Source organism: Podarcis vaucheri (genome assembly GCF_965113315.1).
Source record: "Podarcis vaucheri genome assembly, chromosome: 10".
Taxonomy (NCBI): Eukaryota; Metazoa; Chordata; class Lepidosauria; order Squamata; family Lacertidae; genus Podarcis; species Podarcis vaucheri.
In genome coordinates this window covers 1,970,709-1,986,103 of record NC_138748.1, presented here as the reverse complement: position 1 = coordinate 1,986,103, position 15,395 = coordinate 1,970,709, and the positions used below count along the sequence as shown (strand labels likewise).

Genomic DNA, 15,395 nt, shown 5'->3' with positions numbered 1-15,395 from the left:
TGAGGGACGCAGGTGGCGCTGTGGGTTAAACCACAGAGCCTAGGACTTGCCGATCTAGCAGTTCGAAAGCACGTCAAAAGTGCAAGTAGATAAATAGGTACCTCTCAGGCGGGAAGGTAAACGACGTTTCCGTGCCCTGCTCTGGTTTGCCAGAAGCGCTTTAGTCATGCTGGCCACATGACCCGGAAGCTGTACGCCGGCTCCCTCGGCCAGTAAAGCGAGATATGCCCCGCAACCCCAGAGTCGGTCACGATTGGACCTAATGGTCAGAGGTCCCTTTACCTTTGCCTTTACCTTTACCGTGTGCACAACTGAATACTCTACCTTGCGGCAGCATTCAGCACCAGCTCCAGTTTGTACATCCATCCCAAATGCAGTCCCATATATTGGATTACAGTAATCCAGACTTGAGGTGATCAGTGCCTGAGTTGCAGAGATTTAGACTATTGTGGTCTAGGTAAGGGTGGAGTTGGTGCACAAGCCACAATTGCTGAAAGGGATAGCCACCAATTATTTGTGCATCTCGTGGCAATGATGGTTCCAAAAGTATCTCCAAACTACAAATGTTGTGTTGTTGAAGATGGTGTGCGATCCCTTGGATTACTGATAGAGCTTGGATATGCAAAGCTGCTTCACACAGTGGGTTTTCCTAACACACAAGCAATCACAGCCTTTTATTGACTGCATGTGAACCTGAGACTACAAGTAGGAACATTACATGAACCCCCAGTGTACACAGCTAATGTCAACGTTTTAGGGAAGAGGTAGCCAACGTGGCTGCCTCCAGATGTAATCAGTAATCAGCGTGGCCAGTGGCCAGGGCTGGTGGGAATTTTATTACACATTTGGGGAGCTGCCCGTCTTCACCTGAAGAAGAATGACCCTAAAGGGAGCATTTGAGATGTTTCTCTACTAGCCTTCACCAACCTGATGCCCTCCTATGACTTCCATCAACCCTTTCAGAACATTTGGAGGGCACCAGTTTGGTTAGGCTGCCTCAGACCATTAATTTTTTGTTTTTGTAAGAATCCTCCATGTGGCTTGCACAATGTCTAAATGATCCAATGAAATTAGGTCCTGCCCGCATGGCTGCAATATTTAAATGGTGTTCCAGCCACATGACCAAAGGGTAGTATGGTAGCTCAGAAAAGGAGATGTCAGCCAGGAAAACTCTAGTTTAAATGTCACTTCTGCCATTAACTCACTATATGGCCTCAGGCAAGCCACTCTTTCCCAGTCTCTCATCTGGAATTACTACATGGGAGCCCCCCCCCAGTGTAATTTCAGGTGTGGGAGAGTGATCTGGATTAAGACTTCAGCAAGATTAAAATCCCACTACCCCCATGCCAAGATCCCAGTCTGGACTGGATCCTCTGTAGCTGCAATTTGCATGGGAGGAGTGTTATTGGAGTGGATTCCCCCAGTGTAAACTGCAAGTTTGTTGGTGGAGAGAGAGTGTAAACTAAAGAGAGAGTGTAAACCCCCAGTGTAAGCTGCAAGTTTGTTGGTGGAGAGAGAGAGAGTGGGGGGGGGGATGAATAAGGAAGATAGAAAGAGAGTGTAGCCCTGCTCACTTTTGCCTCCAGTCCTGCCCACCACTGGTATGTGGGCTGCAAATCAAAGGAAAAAGGACCGAGACCTGCCCTATACAAAATGGCTATAGTGCTTCCAGTTCCTGTCCCGTGCCATGGTGATGGCTCTCTCAACATCAGAGAGGCACAGGCTGAAAAAGGGGTTGGAAGGGTTAAACAATTCCCTATAAACCTCTTGGGGTTGCGGGAGGTACTGGCAGCCCACCGTCGCCTCAATGGCTCGCCCTGGCACAGATCAGTGTGGGGATAGGCGGAAGCACTGGGTGCTATGCAATTCTCCTGATGCAAACCCCACCCCCCAAATTGCCATTGGATGCAGAGGTTCTCTTTATAATTGGGTTTTAATTGGCATTAAGAACTGGCGCACAACAGACGAGATGGACATTATAACTGTGAACAATCAGCTGCATGGAACAGAGGTTTGAAATTGGGAGAAGATTCTATCTTGTGCTGGAGGTAGACGGAGGAGAGGAGGGCTCTTTGCTATATTTTATAGAAGTTTTTACATTTTTGATCCGGCAACCCTCTCCTAATATTGGATTTTAAACTATACAAGTGAGGATGGCTTGATGAAGAGATATTTAAAAGAAGATGTAAAGCTGTGTGTGGCTTGAAAGGAGTAAAGGCGGGAGGAGAGCCTGGTTGTTTTGTTTGGAAAGAATCATAGAATCATAGAATCATAGAATCATAGAGTTGGAAGAGACCACAAGGGCCATCGAGTCCAACCCCCTGCCAAGCAGGAAACACCATCAGAGCACTCCTGACATATGGTTGTCAAGCCTCTGCTTAAAGACCTCCAAAGTAGGAGACTCCACCACACTCCTTGGCAGCAAATTCCACTGTCGAACAGCTCTTACTGTCAGGAAGTTCTTCCTAATGTTTAGGTGGAATCTTCTTTCTTGTAGTTTGGATCCATTGCTCCGTGTCCGCTTCTCTGGAGCAGCAGAAAACAACCTTTCTCCCTCCTCTATGTGACATCCTTTTATATATTTGAACATGGCTATCATATCACCCCTTAACCTCCTCTTCTGCAGGCTAAACATGCCCAGCTCCCTTAGCCGTTCCTCATAAGGCATCGTTTCCAGGCCTTTGACCATTTTGGTTGCCCTCCTCTGGACACGTTCCAGTTTGTCAGTGTCCCTCTTGAATTGTGGTGCCCAGAACTGGACACAGTACTCCAGGTGTGGTCTGACCAGAGCAGAATACAGTGGCACTATTACTTCCCTTGATCTAGATGCTATACTCCTATTGATGCAGCCCAGAATTGCATTGGCTTTTTTAGCTGCCGCGTCACACTGTTGGCTCATGTCAAGTTTGTGATCAACCAAGACTCCTAGATCCTTTTCACATGTACTGCTCTCAAGCCAGGTGTCACCCATCTTGTATTTGTGCCTCTCATTTTTTTTGCCCAAGTGCAATACTTTACATTTCTCCCTGTTAAAATTCATCTTGTTTGTTTTTGCCCAGTTCTCTAATCTGTCAAGGTCGTTTTGAAGTGTGATCCTGTCCTCTGGGGTGTTAGCCACCCCTCCCAGTTTGGTGTCATCTGCAAATTTGATCAGGATGCCCTTGAGTCCATCATCCAAGTCGTTGATAAAGATGTTGAATAAGACCGGGCCCAAGACAGAACCCTGTGGCACCCCACTAGTCACTCTTCTCCAGGATGAAGAGGAACCATTGATGAGCACCCTTTGGGTTTGGTCAGTCAGCCAGTTACAAATCCACTGAGTGGTAGCATAGTCAAGACCGCATTTTACCAGCTTCTTTACAAGAATATCATGGGGCACCTTGTCAAATGCCTTGCTGAAATCAAGGTAGGCTACATCCACTGCGTTCCCTTCGTCTACCAGGCTTGTAATTCTGTCAAAAAACGAGATCAGGTTAGTCTGACATGACTTATTTTTCAGAAATCCATGCTGACTATTGGTGATCACAGCATTCCTTTCTAGGTGCTCACAGACTGTTTGCTTAATGATCTGCTCCAGAATCTTCCCTGGTATTGATGTCAGACTGACTGGGCGGTAATTATTTGGGTCCTCTCTTTTCCCCTTTTTGAAAATAGGGACAACATTTGCCCTCCTCCAGTCTGCCGGGACTTCGCCTGTTCTCCAGGAATTCTCAAAGATGACTGCCAGTGGTTCTGAGATCACATCTGCCAGTTCTTTTAATACTCTTGGATGCAGTTCATCTGGCCCTGGAGACTTGAATACATCTAAACTAGCCAAATATTCTTGTACTATCTCCTTAGTTATTCTGGGCTGTGTTTCCTTTGCTGAATCATTTGCTCCAAATTCTTCAGGTCGGGCATTGTTTTCTTTATCGGAGAAGACTGAGGCAAAGAAGGCATTGAGTAGTTCAGCCCTTTCTGTGTCCCCTGTTTGCATTTCACCATCTTCTCCTTTGAGTGACCCCCCAGTTTCTTTGTTCTTCCTTTTGCTACGAACATACCCATAAAAGCCTTTTTTGTTGCTTTTAACCTCTCTAGCAAGCCTGAGTTCATTCTGTGCTTTAGCTTTTCTGACTTTGTGTCTACACGTGCTGGCTATTTGTTTGAATTCCTCTTTGGTGGTTTCCCCCCTTTTCCATTTTTTGTACACATCCTTTTTTAATCTTAATTCAGTTAAAAGTTCTTTAGATAGCCACCCTGGCTTCTTTAGGCACCTTCCATGTTTCCGTCTCATTGGTATTGCCTGTCATTGTGCTTTTACTATCTCCCTCTTAACAAACTCCCAGCCATCATGAACTCCCTTTCCTTTAAGTATTGCTGTCCATGGGATCTCACCCAGCACTTCCCTAAGTTTTATGAAGTCGGCTTTCTTAAAGTCAAGAAATTGAGTCCTAGTATGCTTGGCTGCTCCTTTCCGCTGTATAGTAAACTTCAGAAGAGCATGATCACTCGCGCCTAATGATCCTTCCACATCTACCCCACTAACCAGAAAGATATCGCTGGGAGTTAGAGCCAAAGACTAAGAGATCATGGAGAAGTTGAGATATAACCAGTGCTTTTTTCTGGGTGGTATGCATACCCCTAAACATTTTGTGAATCTAAGTTTGGTCCCATTGAGGGGCAGTATTTCCGTATGAGTAGGATAATGAGTAGGATAACCCCTAAACATGTTTTTAGGAAAAAAAGCACTGGATATAACCAATTTTTTTAAAAAGCAAAATGCTATGGTAGCGGCAGAAGGAAAGTGGCATGAGGGCTTTTTGTATGTTGGAAGAGGAATGGCACCGACTTTTCCCTCCCTTCCCAGCCAGAGGAAGAAATGGCGAATCTCTGGAACTTGTTGATTCTTGGTGCCAGTGGAAGGGAGGGATCTGCTCTTGTCAATTTGGAACTGCTTGAGTATTATAGGAAGGAGCTGAGTTAGAGAAAAAAGAGGCTTTAACCTTGAAGTTGCCGCTTCGCCACAACCAGGCTGGAATACAACAACAATAGTGGGAGTAAGGAGATACTCCCAAATGCTGCAGGAAAAAGGAAAACATCATAGAGACATATAAGGTCAAGAGACTAACAACTGACTTTTGGATGTGGCATTTGCAGAATGAAAAGGAAAAAGCTATGGTTCCTCACTTGAAGCTTTTTTTGGAAGTTAAAATAATATAATAACATGAATAGAAATGATTAAAAGTGCAGCTGTTAATTATGTGATAATTTTAAAAAATGGAAAGTAATAGAAATAAATAAGAATATGAAATGCAGTAATATTAGATCATAAAGATCCATCAAGAATGATGCGTGGGAGGCCTCTTAACAAAATTGTATTAATTTGGAACTAATTTGTGTAATTGGGTTTATATTGGAAAATAATTGACAAAATGGCTATAACCTATGTTGGGCCCTTGGGACAGCACAGCCCCTATTTGCAAGGAAGGGTGGGGGAGAGATACAGCAAAAATGTTTTATTGAATTTAAGCCTATTTTATTTTATAATACAGGTTTTTATGGTTAACTTAGGTTCTTCAGCTTGTAATGTTCTCCCAAGAGAACTTACTGAAGTATGATAATTTAGTTAAGAAAACAATTATAGAAAATAATGCTTAGAATTAATAACAGTAATGAAGTCATAAAGACAGACCTGCTTAAATGCTTGACCTGTTTAAAGAACTATTTGTGACTTGCGGCTCCCATCCTGATGTGACATCCAGTCACTGTCTGGGTGCAGAAACTATTAAGTGATATCAAATAATTTATTTTACAAAATGATGGTGACATTTTCAATTAAAAAGATAAAGAATATACAAACATTTACTTACCAGCTCTCTTGGTCTCATGTTGAAAAGGATTCTTTCAGCATTTTCACTGTCGTGCCTGCTTTCCATAATAGCCAACAAAAGCTTGGAGGCATTATTCTGAGGGCACAGAATTGAATTGATGCAGTTAAAATTTATTTCATGAATTAATGATCCCTGTATTTGCTTTAATTGATATTGCTAGGGCTGCTTTCTTTATTAGATAAGATTTTAAACCGCTTGCATTTGTTTTTGAAAGACATAACATTAGTGCAGTGTAAAGCTAATTAATTATTTCTTTGCAAGTGTGATCAGATAGATCAGATCAGAAGACTCTTTAAATGCATCAGCCACTATCTATAGCAATAAAATAAAATATACTGAAGATAGAGGTAAAACTTAACTATACAAAATGCATTTTGGAGGTTTACATCAATAATCAAATAATAGATCTTATTCTAATTGCCCCCACCTAAAAACCTTGCATTTTTTTCTGTCGCCTGATCATCTTGATTTGCTAGAAGAAAGGACACAGTAGCAATCGTTGAGCTGCCTGGCATGGACAATAATAGAGGGGTAATAACCTCACTCCTCAAATCTTTAGAAAGAGTGCAAGCCAGAGGCACATGAACCACGGACTCAATACTGTCATCTCCACATGAACATGACCGTTTTTCCAGCTGAATTTTTTGAAATCGACCCTCAAGTACAGCCGAAGGTGAAAGTGCAAAAATGCAAAAGTGAAAGTGTGTCTGTATTTTGGAATTGTCAAATTTTGCAGGTAGGGTGCCAACATGTCAAAATGACTAGCTGGGAAATAATCATACCATGGACAAAATTTCCTTATTGTGGCCAAATTATTCTGTCTCTCAGTATCATATAGGCACTATCTAATTAAATTATTTGCTTTACGAAACCCAGTGTTAATAAACTTTTGCGGTGACAAACCAGAAAAGTAAAGCTTTTTCTTGACAATTTTAGTCCAAGTGCTCTCATGACAACCTTGCGATACCAAGGGTAATAGACCAGTGGGGATTAAATTTAGGCGAAGCCAATAAGTAAATATCCTACGCCAAATTTGTAATTCAACATAGGGGAGGTTAGCCTCTTTTTTAAAAAAAATGATTTTTATTAACAGGCCAATCACATCACATTATCCAAATCACATTAGTTCCAAATTATAGGGCCAAATTTTAAATTTTGTTGGGGGTACCCATACATCAACCTCCGAACGAGTCCAAACATCATTTATATTGCTGCTTTAATTAAACAATTCTATCCAGTTCAATCCAGATAGTCCTTTATTACTTTCTTCATCTTCTTGTTGTTATCGTATATTCCTTTCTTTGCGATCTCTGATAATCTTCACAAGCAGATTAAAAACAGGCATCCTCTGTGTGGGTGGGGAGGTTAGCCTCTAAACACAACGAAGCATTTGGAATACTGGATGGAACAGGAAAAAATTGCCATAGGAATTTAAGATTGAACAGCTTCAGTAGATCCAAGGTCCAAATCTCAGCTCCATACAATAACTGTGCTGGGGATTTAGCTTAATAAACACTTCAAGTGCTGATAGTACGTGATTGCCACCTTTTGTACGGAAAAAGCGTGTCAGATGTTTTGGTGCTTTGAGATGCTTTTGCCTTTGCATACAGTATTTCTGATGTGCTTCCCATAACACTGAAAAATAAGGCCGAGGTATTTAAAGACTATCTATGGGCCCTATAGTTTCTTGAAAACACAATGACTTTAGTTTTCTTGTAATTCACAGCCAGCTGTTCCCTTTGGCAGTATCCTGTGAATTCCCTCAACTATCTTTTTAGGTACTTTTTTTTTTTTGCATTTTAAAATTTTATTGATTTCCCATTATTTACACATTATATCCGTATTTCAGTACACCTCATACATTTTGAACTTCCTTCAGCGTCATTGACATTCATTCGTATTTATATCTTTAAAACACATACCATTCTTTCATATTGCCATTCTTTCCTCCCTTCGTACATTATTTCTATTAAGCAATACTTGTTAGTTCTTTACAGTGCCTCTTTAAATCCCAGTAGCGTTGTATTTACAAAACATTTATTCTCCAGATAACCCACAAATTTCCCCCAGTCCTCAATAAACTTTTGGTCCTTAATATATCTAATTTTCCCTGTTAATTTGTCCAACTCGGCATATTCAGTCAGTTTTGCTCTCCACTCTGCTACCGTTGGGATTTCTTCCTTTTTTAGGTCCATTTTTGTTTGAGATAGAAGTACTGCATCATCTGCATATAATAATATAGAGATGGGGTTTTTTGGCCAATTTAGGGGCGTGATACTCTGGGGATGTTAAACTCTGGACAATATCATTTATATATAAATTAAACACTGCGGGAGCTAGAATATAACCTTGCTTAACTCCATCTGTGGCTGGTACAGATTCTGTGAGCTGCCCATTTGTAGAGCAACGCACATTCACCACAGCGTTTTTATATAGACATTTAGTCAAGAACAATAATCTTTTATCTATACTTGGAAGAGTTCAGCTAATCCGACAGTCTTACTCGAGAGATTGAATCGAATGCAGCTTTTGGATCAATGAAAGCTACATATAGCACACCACCTGGTTACTTAACATACTTATCTATATTCAGGTAGGTAGCCATGTTGGTCTGACGCAGTAGAAATATATTTAAAAAACAAAAAAATGAAAGCTCATACCAAGAACAAACTTAGTTGGTCTCTAAGGTGCTACTGGACAATTTTTTTATTTTTTAAATATATATATACTTATCTATAAAATGGGCTAGTACAAAGCAATGGTGGATCTGCCTTGTCTAAATCCTGCTTGCTCTTTGGGAAGAATAGTTTAATCAGTTACAGTGGTGCCTCGCAAGACGAAAAGAATCCGTTCTGTGATTCTCTTCGTCTAGCGGTTTTTTCGTCTTGCGAAGCAAGCCCATTGACGGATTAGCGCTATTAGCGGCTTTTAGCGGCTTATCTGCTGATCGGATCAGCTAATAAGCGGCTTAGCGGCTTAGAAAAAGGGGGGAGGGGAAAAACCAGCAGGAACTCGCAAGGCATTGTCGTCTTGCGAAGTAAGCCCATAGGAAATTCATTTTGCGAAGCACCTCCAAAACGGAAAACCCTTTCGTCTAGCGGGTTTTCCGTCTTGCGAGGCATTCGTCTTGCGGGGCACCACTGTATCCAATCAGCTAGCTTATGTTAAAGATGCTTTGCATATAATTTGCTAATTACAGGTAGCAAACTAACTGGTCTATAACTAGCCAGAACGGATGTTAGGCCTTTTTTGAATATGGGGATAACTACCGCTGTAGCCCAAATAACCTGGATGAATTGATAAATGAGATAATTACTGCCAGCAGGGAGACCCACCAGTTGGTGTTAGACTTCAACAGCTCTGGGGGCAAATAGTCTATGCCTGGTGCTTTATTATTATTTAACTGTGAAATAAGGTTCTTGACCTCAGTTGTAGATACTGGAGGCCAGTCTGGAAAGTTTTCCAAAGATTCTGTTATTTGGTTGACCTCTTCATCTTGCCCATAATGGAGTGAATGATGATATTGCATCCCTTCATTGGGCCTGATAGTACGCACTGAAACATTTCAAGCATTCTCCAGCAGGCCTGATATTCTACACCAGAAGAGGGAGATGTCCTTATTGTGAGAGGCCTTTATTATGATATGCCAAGCATGTTTTTCTGCTTTCTGATTTTTTCCATCTTAGCAGAAGTTTATACTTCTATATGAGGGGAACATATTCATTAATTAAGAGGGGTAAATTTTAGTTCCTATATTTGCGGTAAACTCTCTTCAGCTGGCTTTTAGCCTGTTTCCACTCTTTGTTGAACCAGCTGGAAGATCCCATTGATCTTATTGAGCCACTGTTATCTCAATTCTCGAGTGGTCTTGATCTTAAATAAAGTCATAGCCTCAGCAGCAGAGGTAGCTGAGATGATAGCAATATGAATAGCCCTTAAGTCATCTGTATGAAGATGAGTCAGAGCTAGATTGAGTACTAGTGGGGACCACTTAATTCTATGGCCTGCAGTCACACCTAAGTTTGCATTAGAGATAAATTGAGTTTTGGGGAAAGAATTGTTAAATACTGGGCCTACTAGTACCATTGTTAGAGGTAAATTATCACTTTCAATATTATGGCCCACCTCAAACTCCATGACAAACCTATATGCAAATTGCAAGATCGCAATATAATTTATCACACAGCCCCCATGCTTTGCAAAGTGGATATATTCCCTGGGCTGATCGCCCTCTGTCATACCGTTTAATATTAGCATGACTGTTGTAGTTGCATTCAACTTTGTGGAGATGAAACATGCTACACCCCCACTGGCCCTACCACCTTTCGTTGAAATATATGCTCAATATATGGCAGGCTGACAGGGCACTCACTGTGCACCACCTGCCAGCCCATGTACAATGTAGTGTACAGTGCGGTACAGTGCAGTATGTACAGTGAAGTGTATATATATACATACATAAATACATTGGCCCCAAACATGCAACCCATATTGTGTACATGGAACAGCTGCCAGGGCATGAGCACACATGCAAGCACTCCAGCTCATCCTGTGTTTGCTACACACACTTTTGTGAATGTGTGCACAAATGTCATATTAAGGATTTGGAAATATTTGGGTTAAGAGGTCCTATGGCTGGGTCGGGATGGCATGGGGATGAGGGACCAACTCCCTTCTCTTGCGGGGGCCCAATTAGTGCCATTGCCTTCCGTTAAGAGTTTGGGTGTAATCCTTGACGCCTCCCTTACCAGGGAGGCGCAAGTTACAGCAACAGCGAAGGTGACATTTTTCCACCTTCGCCGCATCAAGCAGTTGGTCCCTTACCTTTCCCGCCCCGACCTGGCCACAGTGATCCATGCGACAGTCATCTCCAGGCTTGACTACTGTAATTCGCTCTACGTGGGGCTGCCCTTGAAGCTGTCCCAGAAACTCCAACGGGTGCAGAATGCTGCAGCGAGGCTCCTCACGGGGTCTCTGCCATGGGAGCATATTCACCCAGTGCTTTTCAAGCTGCACTGGCTCCCGGTGGAGTACAGGGTCAGATTTAAGGTGCTGCTTTTGACCTTTAAAGCCCTTCAAGGCCTAGGACCCTCGTACCTATGGGACCGCCTCTCCCGGTATGCCCCACAGAGAGCCTCAAGGTCCATAAATAGCAACACCCTAGTGGTCCAGGGCCCTAAGGAAGTTAGATTAGCTTCAACCAGAGCCAGGGCCTTTTCAACTCTGGCTCCGGTCTGGTGGAACACTCTGCCTCATGAGACCAGGGCCCTATGGGATCTGATTTCTTTTCGCAGGGCCTGTAAGACAGAGTTGTTCCGCCTGGCCTTTGGCTTGGAGCCAATTTGATTCCCTCCCTCTCTTTCTTTTTTCTTTTCCTTTCTCCTCCTGCGATGAGGCTACATTTTAATATTTTAATGTCTCAATATTTTAAAGTTGTATTTTAATTTTGTTTTTAAGTTGTAATCATTCAACTTGTTTTTATTATTGCTTGTAAGCAGCTCTGAGCCCGGCCTTGGCTGGGGAGGGCGGGGTATAAATAAAAATTATTATTATTATTATTATTATTATTATTAAAAAATTAAACTCTCATGTACAGAAAGTGCAAAGCTTTAGCTTATGCTTTTTGGCAAAACAACACAAACCCCCGAGTGCATATCCCATTAGGAGTGTGTTTTGCCCAGGAAGGGAATGCTCCTTAGTTCAAAGAATTTACTGCAGAGGATGTTTTTTAAAGAAATGCATCATGCAATATCATGCAAGCTGACCTCCTGCTACCAGCATAATTGTGGATTACTCCGGCAAGGTGGCAGCATGGTGAAAGTGCAACTGCGGGGCAAATCCAGTGCTCCTGCTGGTACATTTACACTATACCAAACCTGTGGCTGCCTTGCCCCTTCCAGAAAGCTGCCATGATACTAGTGGTGGGAGGTCAGGCACATGCTGGCACCCAACCCCACCAACCGCTACTGCACCAATGTAAATCTTAAGTCCAGTTCTATTAGCTGCTGTGCAAGTACAGCGGCTTGTGAGTTTGAGCCATGGGATGAGTATAGGTGATAAAGGCTGAAATCCTATATATGCATACCTAGAAGTGAGTCCCACTGAACCCAGTGGAACTTATTTCTGAGAAAATATGTATAGAATAGCCCTGTAAACACTGTACCTTCAACTGAAGCACTAGGTCCATACGGTATTTTCCAAGAGGATTGATATCATTCAGGATCAAGGCAATGATAATGTCTATGCCATTAGATTCATGTGTCGCTATGCAGGACTAGAACATAAAAATAATTATAAGGACAGCAGTGTACATATTGCAAATTTTCAGATATACAATAATTCCTTGGGGCCTTAGGTGACACAGTTAGTGTTTTGAATCAGAGTCTAGGGTAACTAAATTTTACTCACAGCAGACTCACTGGAATAAATGAACAAGAGTTACATCAATTAATTTCAATGGGTCTACTCTGAGTAAAAAACTAGTTGAATACTACCCCTAGACACTGAGGAGAAATCTTGATTGACCCCTGTTGCAAAACCACAAATAGGAAATTACTATTATTATTATTATTATTATTATTATTATTATTGAAATCCAAACCATTTTTCTTTTTAGCATCAAGTTGATATAAAACGAACTTTTTAGTTGATTTTCAGATGCTGAATGGACATGCAAACTGTTCCTATTAGTGATGCAGTATATATGAATATATACTCTTGAGTGAGATGGGCGCACAACCCTAGAGTCTGTCAAGACTTGCCCGTACGGGCAGGGGTACCTTTACCTATATATGAATTTAATATACTTTTTTGGAGGGGAGAAGGATACAGAGCTGCAGTCTGAACAAGCAACAAACATGTGCAAACCCACCACAAAACACCCAAAAACAAATCAAGCCCCCCCTTTTTCAAAGTTAATGTGTTATAACAGCCTGAATTATACTTATTCCATAGCAGCAGTAGCAAATGTAATCTAAGAGCTTGATCGATAACTCTGTAGCACGGAGCAGCACAGTGTCCTACACTGATACTGCCCCACTCCAGAATCCTGAAATAATATTTCACGAATTTTGTAAATACAGCGGTACCTCGGGTTAAGAATTTAATTCATTCTGGAGGTCCATTCTTAACCTGAAACTGTTCTTAACCTGAAGCACCACTTTAGCTAATGGGGCCTCCCGCTGCCGCTGTGCGATTTCTGTTCTCATCCTGAAGCAAAGTTCTTAACCCAAGGTACTATTTCTGGGCTAGCAGAGTCTGTAACCTGAAGCGCCTGTAACTGGAGGTACCACTGTACTCTAAAGCACTACAGAAATGCTATGTATCATACAAGGTCCACGGCTGGATCTTAGTCAAACTAAGACCTTTGCCTCAGGCAGAAAGGTGGGATACAGAAAGGTGGCAGCCGGCATGTTTTCCCTCAACTCACCACCTACCCACCTCCATTTAGCATGCTCAGAGCATTGCCCCCATTTCTCCATTGCAGCAAAGTGTACTTAAAGGTGGTCCCAAGTTACCCACAACCTTTTGGGTCAGGAGACCCCAGAAACTGTGCTACTGCTGCTTTGCAGTGCAACACTTTACTATTCTCAAACTTTAACTAGTATTTTGTGCCACTATGACAGAGTAGCATAGACTCTACAGGACCCCCTCTCCTACAACGCCTCACTCTAGAACAGAGCTGTGTGTCGCGACACTTTAGCATGTTGGCTGCAGTGTGTAGGTGTGTCGTGCGAATGCTCCCTGCGCTCCTCATGGGGCTGGAAAGGGGTTAGTTTAACCTCTGGTTTGCTAGTAAAACTGAATTACAAGCCATTGTCCTGAGGGGCTCTGGAGAGCCTGATACAGTAGCAAAAAGAGGAGGAAGAGGAGGAGGAGGAGGAAGGTCAGAGCATGTACAGTGCAGCAACAACTGTGCCTCAACCAGCAGAATGTCTTGTTCCTGGCCCTAGGTAGTGCCATGGCTCAGTGATAGAGCATATGCTTCAATGGCAGAAAACCCCAGGTTCAATTTCTGACAACACCAGGCAGGTCTGGGAAACCCTGGCAGTCAGAGCAGAAAGTAGTAAGCTACATAATCTAATGGTGCTAGATTATGTAGATTTCATTATCAATAAATCACTTGTGAAAGGTATTCAAGGGTTTTATATCATATGTGGCAGTCAATCAATAATATTGTATTGTGGGAATAATCTACCCAAAATTAAGCTTCTAAAAACAAAAGAGCAATAATTAACTGTTTCAGCAACTACAGTGGTGCCCCGCAAGACGAACGCCTCGCAAGACGGAAAACCCGCTAGACGAAAGGGTTTTCCGTTTTGGAGGCGCTTCGCAAAACGAATTTCCCTATGGGGTTGCTTCGCAAGACGAAAAAATCTTGCGCGTCCCCGCGGGTTTTTTTCGCTCCCCCCCTTTTCCTAAGCCGCCTATCAGCTGTTCCGCTGAAAAACCCGCTTAACAGCTGATCACGGAAAGCCGCTAGACCGCTGTAGCGCTAATCAATGGGCTTGCTTCGCAAGACGAAAAAACCGCTAGACGACGAGAATCGCGGAACGGATTCTTTTCGTCTTGCGAGGCACCACTGTAATTTGGAGACATGTTTATTTCCAATGGGGGAGAGTTAAACATGTGAAATGAATGGGATTTAACATGCTTAGCTTTGGTTAGATCATTGCCATAATACAGAACATTAAGATTAATATTTATTACTTTGGTACCCAAGAATTGTTATTGTAAAAATTGTTTTGCAGCTTTACAAGTTGTGACATTAAATCTTTTGAACCACATCCAAACACAAGAGCATTTGTAAAGGCATTTTACAAATTAAAACTGTTCCCGCATTGCCCAGTGATAGGTTTTGTGCTAAACACTCAAATCCCAGTCCAAACCTTCAACATTTATAAAGCCTGAGAATTCTCAGAATAATAAACCGCTAGAACCTTTACAGCATAGCCAAGACATCTGCTGAAGAATTATTAAAAAGAAAAGCTTTTCTGCAAAAGCATCAGACTGGTTCTAGACCCTAACTGGTCAATTAGCCACAGAACAGCTTCGCTGCTTTTTCTCATCTTCTTTTAATTGCACAACTGCTTTGGGGGGTCCCGGCTTCACGCAGGGGAGGCTGGGGGCCAGGGGGAGGCTGAGCTGCTCCTCCCGGCGCCACACGCTGCCATTGTCCCGCACGCGCCACTTTGGGGGGCAGCAAAGGTTTTCCGGAGGGGGGTTTGGGCCCGAAGGGGGTGCGCAGGACAGGCCGCGGCCTTGGCAGGCCTCCTCAGCAGCCGGCCTAGGAGAAGAAAAGGAGGCCGAGGAGACTAGGCCTTGCCTTCACCCCGCCCCCAACCCAGCTGGCCAATCAGCTGTGTGCAGGGGGCGGGGCGAAGGCAAGGCAAGGCCTAGTCTGCTCGGCGGCGTCTCATTTTCTTCACATAGGCCGACTTTCCAGGACCTGGGAAGCCAAGCGGAGGGTGGGGCAGTAAAAACTTTTTTTTAAAAATGCCTGCTCCAAAGGTCTTATTTTTACTA

General features: G+C 42.7%; 1 protein-coding gene across 7 annotated transcripts in view; it reads right to left on the bottom strand.

Moving 5' to 3' along the window:
• Positions 1 to 15,395, bottom strand: part of ITPR2 (inositol 1,4,5-trisphosphate receptor type 2) — a 387,592-nt gene that overhangs the window by 81,776 nt on the left and 290,421 nt on the right. For 6 of the 7 annotated variants that reach the window (XM_082240062.1, XM_082240060.1, XM_082240061.1 and 3 more), the window contains 2 exons: positions 12,034 to 12,144; positions 5,850 to 5,945 (listed from right to left, as the gene is read on the bottom strand). In XM_082240062.1, the coding sequence (XP_082096188.1) occupies positions 5,850 to 5,945; positions 12,034 to 12,144 (207 nt within the window). The remainder of the gene's footprint in view (positions 1 to 5,849; positions 5,946 to 12,033; positions 12,145 to 15,395) is intronic. The other variant, XM_082240063.1, reaches the window with a different exon arrangement.